Genomic DNA, 22678 nt, shown 5'->3' on the forward strand with positions numbered 1-22678 from the left:
ATCGCGGAAGAGTCAATATGTAAGTGAATTGGAGAGTCAGATTACAAATCAATTTCAGTGCTCTGTAAGACCCCGCATGGGTCGAAAGTATTTTTGCCTAGTCACGCGCGCGACTCTCCCGTTCACTTCCAAGTGGAGTAGAATTCAATAAGTTCAACTACACGCGGTCTTGCGACATTGACGACATTTTCTTTTGCCTTGCCCGAGGACCATCTGACGGGGGACTGCATTTAGTAATATGCTAAAATTCTTTCGTTTTCTCCCATCATATCACTCCTTAGCCTTCCCCAGTTTACTTATTTCAATTTACCTATTCGCCATTTTCACTTTCAACTTCAACATGCAACTTTAAATTGAGTAATTTTATTTATTTTATAAGAAAACAACAACTAGTCCCTTTTCCCTAAACCCAAGGATTTATTTACGTTTGCATAATTCCAAATTTTATTTTAATTTCTCAGATAGTGTAAGCGGTGATAACGTACATTCACTGGATTCAGTGAGCCCACTGGAGACATGGCTGATGAGCGGGAGATGGGATAAGAGATCGGTTTTTGGTCTTTGGAAATGGGCGGTTGGAGTGCAAGTTTTGGATGAGCAACAAGTTTGCATTCGTCTTGCTAAGTTATTTCTTTCTATTTTAAGTTTTTGTGTAAAATGTCATTACTCTTGCGTCAATTATTGCTAGAAGGAAAGCATTGAACAGCATTATCATCACACAGAACTTTGTGAAAACCAGGTTCCTGTTCCTGTTCCTGTTCTGATGACGTGTCTTTAATTTTCATACATTTGAATATCAAGTCTCCCGAAAAATAAGAAAATAACTTTGAATTTACAATTTTTTTGAAGGAAAATTGTCCTTGATCTCGTTTTTATTTAACGTGTGCAGTTGTTATATATTTTTTCATTTCTCATTGGTTTTCGATTTCACTCTAAGGATCATCGAAGTGAATTAAGTTGAAATTCGTGCAATGCGGGTAAATGTTAAATAATTGCGCGTGTGCATAGTGGACGAACTATTTGTAGGAGTATCGTTACGAAGGGCGCTGGTGGTGGTGGCCGGTAGTAGGTCAATTATATATTCCTTCGTGGTTTGAACCAGGCTGTGTGAGAGTCCCAGGACATCAAGGAAGCGTGACGAATTTAGGTTAAATAACTGTAGCTGACAATATTATGGAAACTACAACCACTCGCTCGAGACGTCAAATTTATTTGATTTCCCGAACCAGTGGCTCATAGTTCATCTTCTTCTTCACGTATTACCGTTCAATGTTGCTATTATGGGGATAGTAACATCAATAATATACGTGGAGCGTATTGCACCAGTTTCATAACACAGCAGCCAGAAATGAGATAGTCCAACGTCTCTAACGCCGGCATTCTGTCGTTTTTCACCAGCTCTTTCATTATGAGCTTTTTATAAGCTCGGGTGGCGACCACGCCGTCCTGAATGGCACACATGGCACGCAGTCATCTGTTCGGCAAATGCAAATCGACAAACGGCTGTTGACGACATTTCACGTGTTTACCGTGCTTTGCCTTCGACTTCCATTCATCGATTCGCTCTTGGTCCGACTTCCCACTCAGAGGATTGAAAGATCGATCTTTTAAGTTAAGGGGAGTCAGCCTACAGTTTACCTAACAGACAGTCGCATGCAAGGGACTCGTCTGCTCTTTGCTGTAAAAATAAGCGCGCAGCGAGTCGACTTGGCGATGATGTTGTTCCGCCACGTCAACCACGCCCCTACCTCCGATGTCACCAGGCAGGTTCATCCGCTCCACGGCAGACTTTGGGTGATGCATTCGGAATTTGCACATAGTTGTCTGTATCCGCCGCTGGACGTTTTCCAGATCGGTTTTCGTCCACAGCAATATTTCGAATACATAACCCAGTGAAGGGATTGCGAATACATTCAATGCGCTTATATTATTCTTCCCCGAGAGATGCGATTTCAGTACCAACTTCACACATCGTAGGACAGCAGAGCATCCTTCAGATCACCAACTCGAGCATGGGTTTCTTGCAGAGTTCCTAAGTACTTATAGAAGCCTGTTTCGGTCATAGATTCACTTGTCTAATTCAAACTCCATCCGAATATCACGGCTGAATATGTCTATTATACGCAACAAACTTCTAAGATGGTCGTCAGTACCAGCATACAGCTTGATGTCATCTTAGTACATCAAATGTGTCAGTTCGCACTTAGCACGTACTTTATTGCAAAACCATGCCCTCTAGCTTCATTCAATAGCCATGAAAGGGGGTTCAGTGCCATACAAAACCAAAGGGGACTGAACGAATCCCCCTGGAAGATGCCCCTTCGTATACGGATGGGCGCTGAGGTATTAGCTCCCTCAGATGTACGCACTGATAAGATGATATGCCACCCTTCCATGACTGTCGCCAAAAACTTTATTAGTTTTGGATCAATGCGATACAGATGTAGGATACCGATTAGCCAGGTATGCGGGACGCTATCAAAAGCTTTGGCATAATCGATAAAGCCACTAAAGAGGTTTGTTGGCCTCTTTTTGCTTGTCCTATAACTACCGAATCGATAATGAATTGCTCTTTGCAACCCCTTAATACAACTCTGCTCCTGCGACAGAATATTGTTGGTCTCGAGGTGCGCATTGACCATTCCACTAATAATGGACGTTATGAATTTGTAGAGGGTTGGTAGGCAAGTAACCGGTCTTTTGTTGGCGGGTTCCTGCACCGCGTCCTTCTTAGGGATAAGGTAGGTAATCTCTGCAGTGAGGAAGGGTGGAAATTCCTCCGGCCGATCATGACCTGGTTTATGCTGTGTGCCAACCGACTGTGTACGCTGGTAAATTTCTTATACCAGAAATTCTGCACCCGATCCAGACCTGGCCCCCTCCAGTTCTTCGAGGTATTTATAGCTTGTCGAACTTCCTCTTCGATAACAGCCGCAAAACTCATGCCAGGCGTATTGGCACGGCGGGTGCCTTCGGGGATGATCCACTCAGCATGCTGAGCGGGTAACCCTCAAAGTCCACGCCAATACTCTTTCGCTCCCGTCACCGAAAACTGTACTGTCTGGATGCTCTGTTAGGATTCGTTGAGAGATCGAAAAAAGCTCCGTTGGTTTCTCGCGTATGTTGCATTCTGGACACGCCTGGAATGACTTTCGGCATACCGTCGTAACCGACTGCATATGATAGAAAGTTTCTGCTTTAGTGTGTCCAGAATTTCAACTACCGGTGTCTCACTGGGGATGGCATAGTCCCGATAAACCCTCTGCACTTTATTCTTCACCCGTTTGCTGGCATTGCCAGTGCTAATCTAAATCAGTCTAGCAATGTCCTGCCTTAGTGACTCCCGCCAACGCTCCAGACGAATTTTCCATGGTGGATCTCTTTGCTCACTCAAGCCAATAACACGAAAGCGAATCTTCTGACCGTGCAATCTGACAGCCGCAACTGCACCACAATACACAAGTGATTGTAGTTGCAGCAGCGACATATCATCAAACAACCGAGATGCAACCTCATCATTGATTTGAGATAGAATTCCCGGAGTTGCTGGAGATGCATAGAGCTTGTCTATGCAAAGGATCCATGTCCGAAAATTCTATACACGCTCTTTGGAATTCGTCCCGTGACGTTGGTTTGAATTTAGAATATATCTGGCGCTATGAATTCTAACTAAATTCTCCTAATTTGAGGACTTCCTTTTTCTCTCCTCCTTCTTAGCCCAAAAAACTCTCGTTTTAGGGACATCCTCCAAAATAATGGCCAGAGGATGTTAAGGAAGTGCTTGAACTTCACAGGCCGCACCTCACTAAACATCTCAGGCAGACGAAACAAGGATCGAGGATATGATCCGCCGTGAATCTTCCCTTTCGATCGCGGCACCCGGGTCCGGAAATTTACGGCCCCATGCGTGCGACCGAGCTGCCTTTATTTCGTTAGTCTGGCGCAAATCCTCATTTGGGTTTATTTATTTTCAAGATCCAATGTACCAATATAGACACGTGTAATAATGACACGTGAGGGATCGAAGCACTCAAAGGACATGCCCCCGGCGTCACGAGCCATTAAGTGTATTAATTGTATCCAGATATAGTGTAGAATATTTGGTCAAAATGATTTTTCGATATTCGGAGTCGCTCCGAAATTACAGTGTTAAACAGGTAAAATGTCATATGTCAGGTTTATGTTGATCGCCGTAATGGAGCAATTTACCGGTCTGAACGACGTTTGAATGACTTCGCTAGAAGAGCGAGAATTGAAATCAAGGCTTTACATGCGTTTTTTATTTATGGACTAGGTATAGCAGATTAATGGTCAGTTAAAATTTTATCATTAATAATCATATTCTAATTTTTAAATGCGTCTTTCTCGAAACTGCATTTTGAAAATCGGCTGCGCACTTAACCCAAAATCTATCAAACGAAATTCTTTGACATTCTCAGGACTTATTCGGAACATATTTCTACGGTTCGCAAACTAGGATAATTGTGATTCGTCGGGCCGTTTTTTTATACATTAAAGAAGGCGGAAAAAACACCAAAATTCACAAAGAAAAAGTTTAACAAGGCACTAACAATTTACCTTTCAACGTTTTTTAATAATCCTAGTTTGTGGACCTTAGTCTAATCAAAGCCAAAAAGCTTCTTTTTTGGAGATGGGAGATATGTTGCCCTGTACTTCAATAATAAGCGATGATATCGGTCTGAAAAAATTGTAACGTATGCTGAAGATATTAATAAATACATGGTGAAAAAATCAGAATTGTACTTTTATTCAGTTCTTCGCAAAGAAATCCTCAAAAAAGCGGCCTTCACACCGGAGGACCCTTTTAATTTGTTTCGTTTGGAGGCCCACTAAGGGATAAGCAAGCAAGTAGTGTTCTTGCCTTGGCAGGAGCAGGAGCCCGACGTTCCTAAATTAACTTTCGGCAACCCGGAACGAACGTAACCGTGGCCTTCGGATCACAGCCCAGGATCTAGTGCGCGAGTTTGGTCAGCGCCCAAGCAGAAAAGTCCTTGGACGAGGCCGTTTAAGATATTATCGAAACACATGGTAAAGCTGGATAGAAACTACAATCCTTCACATAAGTCTCCACACAAATAATTCAATAAAATATTTGAGATTCAGTGTGAAATTAATTGTTATGAAATATCAAATAAAGAATTCCAAATACAATCGAATTTTATTGGATTGGTGTAACACAAACCTGTTTCAATGGAATTAAAGTGCGGTGTTGTGAATAGAATATTTTCGAATACCTGGCCAAACCACTCAGAACACTTCTCTGAATCCAGCCAGGTCGGTCAAATAGTTTTTCTCAATGGAGCGCGGGGTATCGACTTAGAGCCAGTCCACCAATCCCAGATATTCCTGTACTCAGTGGGGATATTAGCCAATATGAACCGTTTAAAAGCCTTTTCAACTCCGCATACGATGGCTCTGGAATCAGTTTGGCGGAGCCCTTAATGATGCTTCATAGCAAGTTGAGAGCCGATGCAATATGGGCAATTAATCGTTTAGGAATATACGGAGAGGACTACTATCAAGCATGGGTCTTTCTCGACCGAAGGTATAGTAATCGTTGGGTCTTAATAGAAAAAGACATTCAGGCGTTAGTTGACTTACCTCAAATAAACTAAAAGTAGTCCACAACATTGAGAAAAGCATTGGATACGATGCCTTTCGTCGCTAAAAACTTACAGAAAGTAGGCTTCAATGCAGATGAAGGTATTCCGTTCATTCCGTTTGTCCTGACGAGGAAAATGGGTGTGTCGATTCGAAGGGAGTTCGACTTGCGAGATCCAAAAAGCCTGTTATGATAAATGATATCGACCAGTAGAAAATGGATATGTGGTCAAGTCCCCCGGATGGGATGGATCATGTAATTAATTTGGAGTGGAGTTCAATTGCACGATTATTGCATTCATCGGCTAAGATCTGGGTTGGAAAAAAATTGTTTCAGTATTAAGAAAGTTATTTTATCCTGGAAGGAAAATGAAGTCAAAAAATTTCAGCCGTTATTTGTGGAATTATCTCTGTAAATTATTCATATTAACACAAAGAAAATTTTCTTAAAATGGCTTCTTATTATCTATTTCTACAGTAAAGAAAGTTTTCTGTGAGTTGGGGCTTAAGAATACACTCAAAGTCTTCCCTGCTTATCGGTTAGCAACCTGCAAATTTGAATATTTATTGCTACCGAAACGTCAACAACGCCTTGGATAGGGCTAAATGGACTATGATTGGTTTCAGGAATGTGCGCACCCTTCTCGATAACGGTGACGATGGTTGTCAGGATGCTTGCTTTGTGTAACCTGAGCGGGAATTTCAGCAATATAAGCTGGACATTATGGGCCTAAGCGAAGTAAGATGGTGGGACTCTGGAGAGTTCACCTCTCTCTTTTGAGGGAATGTACTTTTGTACTCTGGTAAGCCAAGTAGTAGCAACGCGAATCCGATGTCGGATTGCTTCTGACGACAACCGCAAAGCGCGCTTTCTTGACCTGAGAGCTGGTTTCTGACAGACTACTAAGTGCAAGATTTCGGCCCAGGTTAAGGAGCATCAAAGTTGTACAATGCTGCGCACGAAAGGAAGCTTCCGACGTAGTGGAGAATGATAGTTAATACGTCTTGAAAGGGCGTCATAAAATCTGGTTGACTGCCGAGTCGTGGAAGCGGATCGATGCACGGAAGGGTTTGGAGGCTCTACTGACCGCTGCGAGTGCTTATGGGTGTGACGCGCTCAAACTCCGATACCGAGCGAAGTCCAGAGTTCAGCATAGTGTATGCCGTGAGAAAAAACAATTTGCTATTGCGCTGGTCAGGGAAGTGGAAGATGATGATGATGATTCAGAACTGTATACCGTATCACAAAAGAGCTTGCATATGGAAGCAAATCTTTCGATCACCCTGTAAAGGACGTCAACTGTCGACTTCTTATCCACGATGATGAACAACTGAAGATATGGAAAGAACTCTTCAGCATGGTTCTTAACCGTGTTGTATCTGGGGAAGTTCCTCCCTAAAATGCTAATGTACCATGAAGAAGTGCTTCATAGTGTAGAGCTGATTCCTTAGCATTATAAGTGCAGCTACTTTTGTATTCTAAATTTCACCAACTAATTACTGTACCCCAAAATGCGGTGAAATTTCCATAAGTTTCACAAGTTGCCATAACTAAGGAATATGGCCGTTCTTCCATCAAACAAATACTGAGTACCACCGCAGAATTCATCTCAAAGTCAAGGAATCCCTACGCGTGCATAGTGCGTAAACCATACTTGCTCACCATCGCTGTGGATTCCAACCTGCTTCAACTTAGTTTTCGAGAAACTTACGCTCTTCCTCGAATGTAAAGTATCTGGGTGTAATAGAGGATCCGAAACTAAATTGGAGATTAAACACAGAACTGAAGGTTAAGAGGGCCTGTATAGCTTTTTATGCCGGCAAGAGAACTTTTGTAAAGAAATGGGGTTTCCGGCCATGGATGGTTCTCTGAATGGCTCTATTGTATGATGGCGGGCTTTGAGCAAAAAGTACAGTAGAACAAATAGGATTAAAAAATAAAACCGCACGTGCAAGTGCTACTGGGGTTCTGCAGTCCTGCCAGGCAGATACCCTCAATTTATTCCTGTACCTCCTCCTCTAGACCTTCACATTAAATACGTCGTAGCAAACAGTGCTGTCAGACTACGTGAGTCGAAATGCTGGGCAGCAAAGCCCTACGACCATAGTAATATTCTAGACTAAATAACTCGAGAAATCTGGGTATTTCTCATGAACTACGCCACACGCAAGCTAAACTTCACGAGAAACTTTACTGTGGGCTTTCCAACCAGGGTAAAGTAGAAGACCAGCGCGTGTTGCGAGGCTATTTCACAGCATTCTTCTTCGACGGATCAAACTCGGTGTGGAAGTTTTCTTGAATATACACGGTGTATCCGAGTCGTCTGCTTTTCCAGGCTTCGCCAGGGTATTGCAAATGGAGGTATTGCTGATAGTGCGCCTGTCAATGGCTGAGGCATGATCCGAGCCCTAAGCGTAACATAGCCATTATGACCGACAGCCAGGTGGCCATCAAGGCTTTGTACTCAGTGGTGACATTCTCCAGGCTGGTGGGGCAGTGCGGAAACACGATGAATAGTCTGAGCTGCAAGCTCAAGGTCACCCTCCTCTAGGTTTCCGCTCATAGGAGCGTAGAAGGGAATGAGCAGACTGACCAGGCGGGGCTCTGTTCTTGGCAGTCCTTCGGCGGGTACAGTCTGTGTCCCGCTGGTTACTGTCAAGATCCTACCCTGCTTCAACTACTTAGCAATCCCGCACCTCAGATGGCGAAGGCTCACCACCTGTGGAATGTCAAGGAGGATTTACCCCGTTGTTACAAAACCCGAGCTCAACGAGGCCGAGCTCGCATCATGTAGCCATGTCAGCGAAGTCCTCTGATGTTCTTCCAAGATAGTCAAGGACATCGATGAGGTGCCTAATTGCGTAATCGGTACGATTTTCGAACGACCGAACACAATGGCATGCCGTATGTATGCTTCCTTGAGCAACAGGACTACGTGGAAGGAACTCACGGCAAACAACAGCTGGCTATACGTTGCCAGTAGAGCTGCCACCATCGTTGTAAACTGCAACTGGCGCAGCGAGATCGCGGTAATTGGTGTGTGAATAATTCGGACAGACGCCAGCTGTGTCGTTGGAACGAGCGGTATGCACCTAAGGTCAACGCTTTCAGAAGCTAGGAAGGTAGTGTCGGCTTGTACGAAGACAATACCGCCTGAAAGATCGAATATCGCTCATGCCGACGATTTCCGTACCAGTTTGACACCCGTTGCAGAGGTCGGGCATCAAGTATCTAATCCAGTACAAGTTGAAAGAACCCCCGGAGCATCAGCTGCAACATATTAACATCATCCGATTTTCGTTACTACTCATGTTCATGTTCATCGGGCTAACTGCCAACTTTCTATTATTACTTGGTCGCCCACTATTACACACCTGGCGATCTAGGTCAACCCAGAATCAACCACAAATAAAACTTACGGAACCTGCAGAAGAAGAACCATTGTATCATCGTCTGCGGAACTTATCTGCACGGGTTTCATAAAGTATTCTCCAACATTCTCCTATCCTAAAAGGCATAACTATCTGCTAAAACTGTTGAAGATATTACCCTTCCCCGACTTTATTGACCAGACTTGAGCGACCGGTTATTAAGTTTCAACAGGTGAATTCCCATAATGATTAAATCATTTATATTTTATTTTAAGTATGTTAATTTTTTAACAGGTTACGTACAAATCTAGATTAATTAAACTGATTTTATTATGAATGTCTATTATGCATATCGTTATGATTCAATAAGCCTAGTCGATAACGCACGATTGGTTCTTAATGAGGTGCAATTCCAGGGTAGATTACATACTCGAACATCGCTTCATGAGTTTCATACCTAGCTCGCATTCTGGAACAGGGAATGAAAGTGCTACGCTTGTCGTTTGAAATTCTGCGCTACTGTCACCCGAGGATTTCTCCTGTTTTATGCTCAACGTGTACAAGAAGTTTTTGGGACACAATTCTTCATATAACGTTAGTCTGCGGTTTTTCGTATAAAGTTGCGGAGGCAACCTGCATTCTCAACAATTTTACAAGAATTTTGAATGGTCGGAGCAAAAGTATGATGAAAAATTCTCCATCGAGCAGAGAAAATACTAAACGCTTTTTCAATTACTCGTGTTTAAACGGTAGGACTAGTTTACGCGGTTTTAATACCTTCGACAAATTGGGTATTCTTTTATAGTTCTAGTCGCGGGTACTTCTGGGACAACCCTCGTATCCTGGCGTGAACAGCTACCTCGCCTACCCAGAGCATCAAGCAGGTGAAGAGAATTCAAATAAACGTCAAATTGCTTTTGGTCCAAACTGTACTTGGCGTTGATCATTGTGCAAATTTCATTTGGCGGTTAAATCTACGACTTGTCAAAAGCCCAATCTCGTGAACTATCTTACCCGTGCTAACCTCAAACGTCCAATAAGGTAAGGTCCAATCAGGCTGCGTTCGGTCTCGCTCTCCATTTCTCGAAGTCTGGTACAACACGCGTCAAATACATTGAGTCATTTTTCTGGAATTGAATCAAGCTCTCAGGCGATTCAAGTCCTACCCACTTCGAAATTAGTCTAATTACATTTTATAAATTAACAAAGCAGTTTTAAATTTGATTTGTGCTCGCGAAATTTGACATTTCCTCATATTTGACCGGTTATAAGTTTTTAATAGTCACGCCGTCCCGTTTCGGCCTGCATTCCTTCTCGCTCCCTCGTTTGATATTTCATCGTGCGACCGGGCTCGACGGAACCTGACGGACGGAACAAAACGAAAAAAAATCATCGAATTTTCGGCCGCCATCTTGCTTTCCGCTCGCCCAATCAAAGATCCTCGTCTGTGCTCTGTGGCTCGTCACACTGCGAAAAAATTTTTTCGTTTCTCGTCCGCGCTTTTTCCGAGGGAAAACTCGTCGCCGTCTGTCCATTTTCTTTCCTCTAAAACGGGAAAATTGTGGTCAGAACTGAACAACTCATTCATCGCAAAACGCGTTTTATTTTAATTCATCATATACCATCAGGATAAAATATTATAAATAACAAACAATGGCGTTAAAAAGAATTAATAAGGTAAAGATGAGTGCTCGCGAGTCGGGGTCGTGTGGGAAAAAAGTTGAGTGGTCGATGGACAGCGAGTTGGACGGGAAAAAGTGGAAAATTTGGGAAAATGTGCCGTGGACGGGCGGTCGACTTGGAAAAGTCTCGAGGCCGGGGCCGCGGACGTCGTGGACGGAAAATCGAGTGCTGTGGAAAACGACGATGACGACGACGATTACGGGGGAAAAGTCGTGTGGCGTTGTGGAAATCGATTCGGGCTGGATTTGCAGCGGGCGCGGTGCAGCGATCCTGGCGAGCGGCCCCGGGAGGTGCGAGGACCCCGGAACCGTTTGATCGACGGCTTTGTACGCCCAGCAGGCGCCCGACCGCTGAGGCGGCCCCGTCCAGGGAGAGTTCATTTGCCCGAAGTGCGGATCGGAATGTCACGGGCGGCGCTGCTGTGGGAATAATCCTTCGCCAATGGAGAAGTGCTTCCTGGGTCGTCGGGTGATCTGTCGTCTCCTAATTGGGGAACGTCAGGCAAATGGAGTCCGCAGGTTTCTGGACGGTTCGTCGGAAGCCTCGAAGGTTCTTTCCGGGCGGATCTTCCCTGGCGAGGCGATTGTGAAATGCCGAAACCCGTTTTGACGGCTCCGCTAATTGCGCCCCAACCGAGAAGTGGATGCGTCACCCGCAGCCAGCCAGGGAGTTCCTCAAGAGCCGGATGTCGGGCGGCTGACCAAGTTTTTTCTTGGCCCAGGAGAGTGGCATTGGCCTGTGTTCGCGAAACTGTTCGAGGAGAAATTCTTTCATAACGGTAGAATGGCGCTTCGTACGTGTCTGTGATCGCCCGCCGCCGCTCAGCCGCCCGACGTTCCCCAAACGAACGTTACGCCGGAGTTTCTCTAACAAAAGTTGCGGAAACGAGGCCAAGCGCGGTCTCGTTCACTTGCCTCGAAATTAGTTACGGAATTCAATTTTGCTTTGCGGAAATTTTGGATCAAGTGCTCCTCGGTTCAGTCGCTCGCAATTGGAAGCGCTGGGGCACCGTCCGGGGACTGGCACCTTTCCGGGTCGCTGGCGCCCCGAGCCCCTCGCCGCAACCACAAGACCGTCCGTGGCTCAACTTTTTCTTTGACGTTGTCATAATCGGTTCCGTGCTCGCCTTTACCCAGCGCCCGCTGCCCTGCTTGGAGTCATCACAACGATGACGGCGATGAGTCAAGAAATGTGCGAAAGAAAAAATAAACCGCGGGAGCGGTTGCGACGGCGACAAAGCGGTCTCGCCGATTGCGACAGAGCCGTGGAAGCATCATATTTTCCTGATTGTCGTCATCGCATTAAAATTTTCGAAGAAAAATGACAGCGAGACGATGGACGACCGCACGGGCAAGTGTCGGTCGCAACGTGCAAACGAGTTTAATCCAATTAGTAACGGTGGAAGCGGCGTGTTTTTGTTTCGTACGTGCGTAACGAGAACGTGTACGGCGGGGCTGCCCCGCAATCGGAATCGATCTGAAAGGAAACTCGCCGGAAATTGATCGGGAATCGCCCAGAATGGGTGGCGGAGTCTTCGAGCGTGTCCACCCAACAGGCCGGTCTCCTTGGACACTGCAGTGGACTCGAGCTGCCCGCCCCCGTCCTCGCGCACATTTCCCACCACCGACTCCGAAACTGCTTGTCATTGACCTGGTTTTTCTGTTAGAAATAGAGATTTAAGCTTGATGCTTGTGCTTGGCTTGTTTTGCAGTCGCTAAAATGTTTCTCTGTTTGTTTCGTTTCGCAGGAACTTCAGGACTTGGGCAGAGACCCTCCAGCACAGTGCTCAGCCGGACCCGTCGGGGACGATTGTAAGTATTCTTGGACTATATTTCGTTTCCACCCTGCCCAAGGGCAACTGCTCAATTATTCTGTTTAGGAAAGAACACTGCCGGGTGTGCTGGTGACGTATCGCCTCACCCTTTTCTTTGATATCTCACACGGTTCCTTGGAATCCTTTCTTGCAGGCTACATTCTTACGAACAATTGTTTGAATCTGTGCGGACGCAAAGCCAGCTCCGGCGTCTGCCCCTTCTGTCAGTCGTGCGCGACCTTTCGTTGTCTCCTCGTTCATCCTTTGCCGTCCTCGCGCCCCCAGGCAGGCAGGCAACATTCAATTTTTCTCCCAAGTCGTACGAGAGTGGAGCTCAGTGCGCCGGCCCGAATTCACGGAGCGGGGGTGGGGGATGTATGTCAACTTGCCCCCTAAGCTGCTCGGTGCCTTCCGAAGGTGTTTTGATTTACTTTTTTATGACGAGCGTGGCCGGAGTTGTGTTTTGATTCGGAAGGGGCATTAGGTCCGAATGTGTGAAATTCCCACAGACTATTTGCCTTTGGTTTGGAGATTGTTTGATTTTTGTCTATGGCGAGCTTAAAGGTTTACTGAATGTAGGCATTTGCTTGTTGGCTAAACCCTTTCTGGGGTCAGGTCGGGTGGGATTGGTTTGGGCAAAGTAGAGCTGGACGTTTTTGATGAAAGGTTTCTACTTTGGATATAATCAAGCTGAACGCTGCTGGCACATAACAGACTGAACTTTTCCTTGAAATCGAACCATTTTGTCCTTTTTGTTGCGGCTAATGGAGGAATACTGTTACCTGTCTAAGGATAAAGCTATTTTCGTGATTCGAATTGGCCTAAGTTCAATGTTGCTTTTGGATAAACCAAACGAATATTGTAAGGGAACCAGTTTATCTCCGATTGGGAAATTTTACAACGGATCAATCGAAACTGATTGTGCAAACCATTCATCCTTTATAAACTCTTAAAAGTTTGAGTTGAAGGATGGAGGCGTGGTTGGGTTGCGCTATTTTGACTATTTACTGCCAATCGTCGTGGTTGCTTCGTCCGATTTCGCTGCCTGCATGAATGGTTCAATTCGGAAAAGGACATATCTTCTGATATTCAATGTTATTACCTGTCCTCGTCGCTAGTTGTCAATCTCTTCGTATCGCTACATAAGCGAATGCATTGCCTCCAACGTGTTTCTTCTAGGTCACCAGGGATCGTGCCCGTAAAATTAATGTTTCATTTTGCAGGGTTTGCGCTACTTTTTCTGATTTTTCAGGCAGAATTACAATTGCTTGATCCTTTTTTCGAGTCTAAAACATCACTCAAGTTTTTGGTCTAGTAACGAAAAGCAGATTTCGATTAAGAATTGAGGGAGTTCTGAGTCCATCATCCATCCATCCATAGTGGACAAAGGATTCCCCGAACTCTTTTTTTTTTAAAAAAGGTAGATTAGCTTCGGCAGGCTTAGGCTTGATTTGTATTAGGCGGTTTTGGCCCTGAATATGCAGTGACCAGCAAAAAAAAATGTTCGCACTGCGAGTGTGGAAGAAAATCCAAGTTCAAAAGGGGTTGTTCGTGTTTATCATGAAGATAAAATGTCAAATTTTATTTTCATCTCTGCAACTCGTGCGAGCATCGATTGGTGTAAATTTTGAATAAAATCGTCTGGAATTCCATTAAGCCATATCTTTTCTAAAGTTTTTTCTAAATTTGCTTTGTTGCTTATCGATCTTTGTTACAGTCGCCGCTTCATGAATAAGTTCTCTATGGGATTCAAATCTGAACTGTTTCCTGGTAATGACAGCGACTGTATGCCAAGTTTCTCTTTCCAAGATGTTATCTGTGAATAAGAACCGGAAAAAATTCGTTTACTTACAATACGATCTTCATGACACGGAACCGAATCGTCATGAAACATTACTTCATCATAGTGCTAATGCAGTGCTTCTATCGTCTAAACAACGCAATCTTCGATTACTTTTTTGTACTTTTCTGCGTTGACAGCACCGCTTAGAAACGAAAAACTACCAATTCCTTTGGAAGTTATGCATTCGCACATCATTACTGAGGGAGAATAGCGTGCAGTTCGTACAACACACTGGGGTTCAAATTTCCTTCTTCGCATTGGGGACGGACTATCAGATCCCAGCAAATTGATCAGAGAATATAACTGGCCGCCAATCGTCCACAGTTACGTCGTTCTAATGCTCAATCCAGCCTTTTTTCGAGCATAGCCTTCGGTAAACTTGGCTTTTTTGCAATTCTTCGAGCTCTTGAGTCCTAATTCATTTAACTGTTGCTGTACCGTTCTTACACTACCTGACACACAGTCCCCTTCTAGCAATTCAGTACGTAATTGAGGAGCAGTTGCAAATCTATGTCGCAAAGATGCTCGCTCTAATGACCGCCTGGCCCATGGAGTAATCACCTGCTTCCTCCCGCTCCCTTGTTTTCGTCCCAGATTGCCATCTTTGGCATATTTTTTAAAAAAAATTCTAATACTTGCCTCAGAACAATTGATTTTTCTCCCTATTTCCCTACTACTAGCACCCCATTCTCGCAAAACCAGATTACGGTCCTTTTCCTCAACACTTAACTTCTTCTTTCCTGATATTTTCTTCACACAAAATTAGGGGTTTCACTCTCTCTCCTTCCAAATCTCCAAGTAAATTGATACTGAACCAAATCTGAATATGACAGTCCTCTTATAACACCAATATTTAACTTTAAATCCCAAGACAGCCACCAGGACTAAATGTTGTCTAGACGTAATTAAAAAGGTGGAATCATAGAAGTATTGAGTGCGAACATTTTTTTGTCGGGCACTGTAATTCGTACCAATATCCTTTTCATGCATTTATATAAGGGAGCGCTAGTTGTGGGGGTCTCTTAATCGCGTTGCTCTGGGTTTGTATCCCATGAATGTCTTGTCTTCGCTTTGAATTTGTTTCGCTGCGGTAAGCTTATCACTTGCACAGCTTTAAATGTGATATTATTGAAGCTTAGTCTCCTTGAAAATGGATGAAAAAACTCAATAGTATCAATAAAGAGTCTGTGCGAAAACACTGAACTCAACTTATAGCCACTTCTGTCACACTGCTCCTAGGGCAGGGCAACGTCTGATGAGTTGCCTCTGCCCTCGACAAAACCTGAAGTCGCACGAAAAACAGTTTTTTTTGAGAAGTTAGCTGGCCCCACAAACTCCGTGCCGCATAAAGATCGACGAACAACTGAACCAAAGAAGAGTTGCATTAAGTAGTAACTATAGATCTTGAATTGCTTTAGAGTTAAGCAAAATCGTAATCATGATTATCATCATCATCAACGGCGCAACAACCGGTATCCGGTCTAGGCCTGCCTTAATAAGGAACTCCAGACATCCCGGTTTTGCGCCGAGGTCCACCAATTCGATATCCCTAAAAGCTGTCTGGCGTCCTGACCTACGCCATCGCTCCATCTTAGGCAGGGTCTGCCTCGTCTTCTTTTTCTTCCATAGATATTGCCCTTATAGACTTTCCGGGTGGGATCATCCTCATCCATACGGATTAAGTGACCCGCCCACCGTAACCTATTGAGCCGGATTTTATCCAGAACCGGACGGTCATGGTATCACTCATAGATTTCGTCATTGTGTAGGCTACGGAATCGTCCATCCTCATGTAGGGGGCCAAAAATTCTTGGGAGGATTCTTCTCTCGAACACGGCCAAGAGTTCGCAATTTTTCTTGCTAAGAACCCAAGTTTCCGAGGAATACATGAGGACTGGCAAGATCATAGTCTTGTACAGTAAGAGCTTTGATCCTATGGTGAGGCGTTTCGAGCGGAACAGTCTTTGTAAGCTGAAATAGGCTCTGTTGGCTGACAACAACCTTGCGCGGATTTCATCATCGTAGTTGTTATCGGTTGTGATTTTCGACCCTAGATAGGAGAAATTGTCAACGGTCTCAAAGTTGAATTCTCCTATCCTTATTCTTCTTCGTGTTTGACCAGTGCGGTTTGATGTTGTTGGTTGATTCGTTTTCGGTGCTGACGTTGCCGCCATATATTTTGTCTTGCCTTCATTGATGTGCAGCCCGAGATCTCGCACCAATCGCCGCCTGCTTGATCTGGATGAAGGCAGTTTGTACGTCTCCGGTGGTTCTTCCCATGATGTCGATATCGTCAGCATAGGCCAGAAGTTGGGTGGACTTGAAGAGGATCGTATCTCTTGCATTTATCTCAGCATCACGGATCACTTTCTCGAGGGTCAGGTTAAAGAGGACGCATGATAGCGCATCCCCTTGTCGTAGACCGTTGTTGATGTCGAATGGTCTTGAGAGTGATCCTGCTGCTTTTATCTGGCCTCGCACATTGGTCAGGGTCAGCCTAGTCAGTCTTATTAATTTCGTCGGGATACCGAATTCTCTCATGGCCGTGTACAGTTTTACCCTGGCTATGCTATCATAGGCGGCTTTAAAGTCGATGAACAGATGGTGCAACGGTTGTCCATATTCCAACAGTTTTTCCATCGCTTGCCGCAGAGAGAAAATCTGATCTGTTGCTGATTTGCCTGGAGTGAAGCCTCTTTGGTATGGACCAATGATGTTCTGGGCGTATGGGGCTATCCGGCCTAGCAAGATAGTGGAGAATATCTTATAGATGGTACTCAGCAACGTGATATCTCTATAATTGCTGCACTGAGTGATATCTCCCTTTTTATGTATGAGACAGATAATGCCTCGTTGCCAATCATCAGACATTGATTCGCTGTCCCATACCTTGAGCACAAGTTGATGAACCATCTGGTGTAACTGGTCGCCTCCATATTTAACCAATTCGGCTGTAATTCCATCGGCTCCTGGCGACTTATGATTTTTTAGCCGATGAATTGCACGGACTGTTTCTCCTAAACTTGGTGGTGGCAGTATTCGTCCGTCGTCTTCAGTTGGCGGGACCTCCAACTCGCCGATGTTCTGGTTGTTCAGTAGCTCATCAAAGTACTCAACCCATCGCTCTAATATGCCCATTCTGTCGGAAATCAGATTTCCCTCTTTGTCTCGGCAGGATGAGCATCGAGGTGTATAAGGCTTCATCCTGCTGAATTGTTGGTAAAACTTCCGCGCCTGGTGCGGTTGCTCCCTGTACTTTTCTAGTTTACAGACTTGTTGGTTCTCCCAGGCTTCCTTTTTCCGTCTGTGAAGTCGCTTCTCCGCTCGATGGAGTTCGTGATAAGTCTCTGCTCGTGCCCGCGTTCTTTGAGAATACAACATTACTCGGTATGCGGCATTCTTCCGTTCCGTTGCTAGCTTACATTCATCGTCAAACCAGCCGTTCCGACTCCTTTTGCGACTGGGGCCAAGTATGTTTGTCGCCGTATCCATGATAACGTTCTTCAGGTGATTGTGAGGATCATTTGTTGATGCTTCATCTCCAGGTCCTCTGTTGACTGCGGTTATTGCGGCATCCATTTCCCTCTTATAGGTGTCGGGGAGGGTTGTGTTGTGGATGGCTTCAGCGTTAACTCTCATCTGATTGTCAGGGGGGATTCTGTGTGGTGTTGTTATTCGAGTTAGGAGCACCATGCCAACGAGATAGTGATTCGAGTCTATATTGGCCTCCCTATATGTTCTGACATTCATCAAGGCTGAGAGGTGGCGGCGTTCGATCAACACGTGGTCAATTTGGTTGAAAGTGGTCCCGTCTGGAGAGGCTCACGTATGTTTGTGGACCGCTTTCCGCGCAAACCAGGTACTTCTAACAGCCATTTCGTGCGACCCTGCTGATTGAATAGTCCGCAGTCTGTTATCATTTGTTTTTTCCTGTAAGCTATGGGAGCCAACGTATCGCCTGTATAGGGGCTCCTTCCCTACTTGGCTATTAAAATCTCCAAGTATGATTTTGATATCATATCTGGGACAGGCTTCGAGAGTTCGTTCTACTGCCTCGTAGAAGGTATCCTTCTTCGACTCTGCAGTCGCTCTCGGGGGGGCCGTTCTACTGCCTCGTAGAAGGTATCCTTCTTCGACTCTGCAGTCGCTCTCGGGGGGGGCGTTCTACTGCCTCGTAGAAGGTATCCTTCTTCGACTCTGCAGTTTCCTCTGTAGGGGCGTGAACGTTTATGAGGCTTATATTTCTAAACTTGCCTCGCAAGCGCAGAGTGCATAGCCGTAGTGCTTTAACGCACTTCTAGCGCCCTGACCCAGTTTGGATTGTTGGGCCAACGATTATTATTATTATTATTCATCGGCTGTGAAATATGTGGTTGAATGTTGTTGGGAGATCAGCCATTTCTGCATCTAACGTGCCGATTCTAAGTAGTCATCGCTGTTTTGGATTATCAGTATCCATCAGAGGATCCCATCATGTCCCATCGTCTTCATTGAGAATATCTAAAAAGAGAAACGGAAGCAAAGAGATGGGTCAGCGTCCCCCTTCTCAATGTATGCTTCCAAGATATCGAAGCCCATAAAGTTAGCCTCTGCTATACAGCCAAAAGGTGGTTCTTCTGCTAACGTGACAAACGAAAAAGTGGAGGAAAAGTTTTTAAGAGCCTTAATTCTACAGAACTGTGTACTCCATTTTTGAATCCCGAGAAGATTGGTTTTGGCTTCACTCGGCTGAGTGTAGACTATATTCCGAAACTATTGCAATGTGGTAAGTGCTGAAGATTGGGTCGATTAACTTGTGCAAAGCGCCAGCGCTGACTAATAAGAGTGTAACAAATTATGCCCTAAATTGAACTCCCCTGGGGCTGTGAGCCACTCCAAACAAGTAATCATCAACCTGTACTTAATACTTTCAAAAGTTCCGAACCTGTTGACTGATCAATTTTTAACAGTTTGCCAGTTCGATTTTACATATAATGATGTGACCATCATTATCATGCTTGTCCACCGCAAATTGCGAAGTTTGACTAGAATAGATATAACTTGATCGGCCCTATTTCCAAATACGTTTTTCGTGGTCCAAGTTTCATAGCCAACAGTAATACAGATCTGACGGTAGTCCTGTATATGTGAAATTTGCTCTTCCTGCGTATCTTTTTTGATTTCAGAAGCGGAAGGACCTCCAAATTTCGCCGAATTCCTCGTCATTTCTCAGATGTGCTCCATGATATGTAAAACTGTTTATAGTTTCGAAGTCGTCTTCTCCTATTGTTATGTTTGGTCGTAATGGCGTCGATTTTCTTATTTGAGTAATAAATTTTGTGTATATATAAAATCCTGCCACAGATCGAGGAACACCTTGAAAGTTTGATTGGAAGAGATTAGGCTGGTTTCCGCTCTGAGTTCTTCTGCACTGATCACGAGGACTCGAAGTCAAAAAATTACTTTTGTGAAAAACAATGCACTTAATCTTCAATTTGGTCTCCTTCAAGAGCAAGGCACTTTCTGTAGCGTTCAAAGTTTCTCCACCTTTCGTAATGCCAGATTTGTCGAGCGCCTGTTTCCTGTTTGATTTTTTCATTCGAGTAAAATCTTCTGCTCTGTAACCACATCTTAGAGTTTGGGAGCAAAAACAAATCGTTCTGTGCCATGTCTGGGGAGTTGGTTGTGAAAGATTTCCGTATTTGTGATTATTCAATTAAGTCAGTGGTTTTTCGCATGTGTGAATTGGTACATAATCGTAGTCGTTCAGAGTCACCGTAGCGCAATTTTTTGTTTTGGACAGTATCTTTCCCCAACACGAAATTTCTTATTGTCCGTGTTTTCACATTAAGAAAAGTGATCCCACGCAAACAAGTGTAACTTTGAAACCAGTCAATAAACTATTGTTAAATTTTGCAAGGAAACTTTTAAGGGTTGGCACTATTGAAATATCATGAAATTTTGTCTTCCCACCGACATTAATGTGACAGTCCGAGAACTTATCGCTCCATGTGGCATATGATTACAATCATAATCCTGGCGCTTAATTACGATTATAATCGCGTGATCACGAAATCATTTCCAATTTTTGATTATAATCTTAATCCTAATTGTAATGATAATCGTGATTACGATTTTGCTTTGCTCTGATTTGAAGAAAAAATGGAGTCCGTCAAAACCGCATTCTGCCACCGATGTTTTTCTTCTTGTTATCAGGACTTTCTTTATGTTTCCTTGTCCGAAGGACGTGGAGTGTTTCAGTAGATGAAGTCATTTTTTCTCAAGCACCTCAACTATGCTGATGACATCTGCTTGCTGTCACAACGGGTTATGGACCTTGGACAAATGGCTCTGAATTTAGAGAAAGAGACAAGCAGAGTCGGACTGAATGTAAAGTTCAACAAAATTGATGTTCTCAGTTCGACTGGTAGTAGCACTTCTCCCATCTGCATTAATTGGAACATTGTACCTGTTGCAATTTGTATATCTAGGCAGTGCTGTTGACTGGGCATTGAACTTGGATCTTTGAAAGAGATCACTTAAATTAAGGAATAATTCTCAGTACTTAACCACTTGGTCTCAAAATACTCCTCATTTCGATACCTGTTCAAATAGAGTTAATAATAGTATTTTACTATATTTGCCCAAGTTACATGAAATCACAGTAATATATGGGGCACGATTGTGGAAAGTTTGGTGGAACTCCTACTATTACTAACAAAGTTGAAATAGATCAAAATGGTGCTTTTCGTGCAACTTTGTTGCATCCTAAGCCATATAGAACGTATCACATTAAAGTGAATATTCTGACATTCTTAATGTGCATAGACTACACCCTGGATACGAGCTGTTATGCATCCAAATTTTCTTATATGAAAATCTGCAAAAATGTCCACACCTGGTTTGTGTCAAGTACTCATTTCTTACGTTTTGAACCCGATTAATTTTACATTTATCTGTTGCGATTGGGCAGATTAAGCTAACCGGTGTTCGATGTCCTGGATTTTGACGAAACATTTTGAGAAAGATTTAATTTTTAGTGCACTAGGCTAACCTATTCCATAGCACATTATGAGTCGATATCGCATTCAGTCGAGATTATGACAATAACTACACCATGTCGTATTACTTGCGCTTACGACTCCGAATAGCTGATTCATTTCAGTTATAAAAATTCAATGTGTCAAAGTTTTGGGCAATTGTTATCATTTTCTAGATCGGCTGAGTGTCATATGACTCTGCTGCCAAATGGCAGGGTTTTTATTTATGGTTAAATGTAGTTCATTTTTGGACTAAGTGTTTGCTAGAATTTCTGCAATCATTTTCGCGTTTGATTAAGTGAATTGCTAAAAACGTGATGCAAATCTCAAATATCCGCTTTGCTTTAGACCGTACAAAGACAGCATTTTCTTCAAGTGGATGTCACAAAACAGCCAGTCATTAAGATAAGCCTCACTCAAAGTAGGAGTGTATTGAGTCCGAACTTAACAAACTATTTATTATCTTGCTCGTCCATTTCAGTTTTATATTATATATTCAAACGTCCATATTTGCAACTATTTTTCACCGACCTGCGGAAAAAATCAAGAAAATGAACCGTGAATGGGTTTTTTTGAAATTGAAATATGAGAATGACTCCACACTTGTAAATGCCACTGTGTAACTCAAATGATAACATAGGTTTTATCTTATCAGACCTAGAAGCAGACTCATACACTCATGCACAGCAGATGGATAGCTCAGTGGTTGTTTTTTCTTAGTCAATAGCTGGGTAGTAGCTTGCTGACAATGCATGCATACAAAGTTCATACCGTAAATGTCGACATTGTCTTTGCTTCCTTTTCTCAAAAATTTCGCGAGTAGAATTAAAATACCGCGCTCATTGTTATGATTAATGAATGCACATGCCAGACGTATGGGGAATGTCGCACTACAATTCAGTATCAAGTCACAAGGCTTGATATTTGCATCATTCAAGCTTAAAGAGTGAAGCTGTCATATGGTCTGAAGGCTTTATATTTTTTCTTCCTGCTTTTACCTTTTCCTGCCTGGTGGATAGAGAAAAGGAGTTCTCTATGCTTAAAGTGCATAGCGCAAAGAAATAATATGGCAATACATTCACTGCTCGTTGGAGTCGGGATTTACGTCAAGCTGCCAAGTAGCTTGGGAAAAACGATGAGGTTGAAGAGAGAGTGAGAGACTGGGCATGGAATTACTCCGTAATCCTTGCAAATAAGACCTTATGCATTCAGGTCGCGGCAGTAATTTAAACCGACACGAGGACATCATTGCTTGCCTGGTTACTTTGTGTTATAAATATGCAACGGCAAGTTTGTTTAATCCTTTATGAAGTCGGTGCAGTTTCT

The 22678-nt window shown here is 43.8% G+C and overlaps 1 protein-coding gene and 1 long non-coding RNA gene across 2 annotated transcripts in view; both read left to right on the plus strand.

The window, feature by feature from the left end:
• The first annotated feature begins 44 nt into the window (after positions 1–44).
• On the plus strand, positions 45–831 carry LOC119661724. The gene is made up of 2 exons (XR_005250612.1): positions 45–233; positions 462–831. It is a non-coding gene; the product is annotated as an uncharacterized LOC119661724 (long non-coding RNA).
• Positions 832–10243: 9412 nt separating this feature from the next.
• The window catches only part of LOC119661723 (ubiquitin-conjugating enzyme E2-17 kDa), a 39507-nt gene continuing 27072 nt past the window's right edge, over positions 10244–22678 (plus strand). The window contains exons 1-2 of the mRNA XM_038071189.1: positions 10244–10671; positions 12425–12488. Coding sequence (XP_037927117.1) covers positions 10648–10671; positions 12425–12488 — 88 coding nt within the window. The 5' untranslated portion in view covers positions 10244–10647. The remainder of the gene's footprint in view (positions 10672–12424; positions 12489–22678) is intronic.

This window comes from Hermetia illucens, chromosome 1 (assembly GCF_905115235.1).
Source record: "Hermetia illucens chromosome 1, iHerIll2.2.curated.20191125, whole genome shotgun sequence".
Classification (NCBI taxonomy): Eukaryota; Metazoa; Arthropoda; class Insecta; order Diptera; family Stratiomyidae; genus Hermetia; species Hermetia illucens.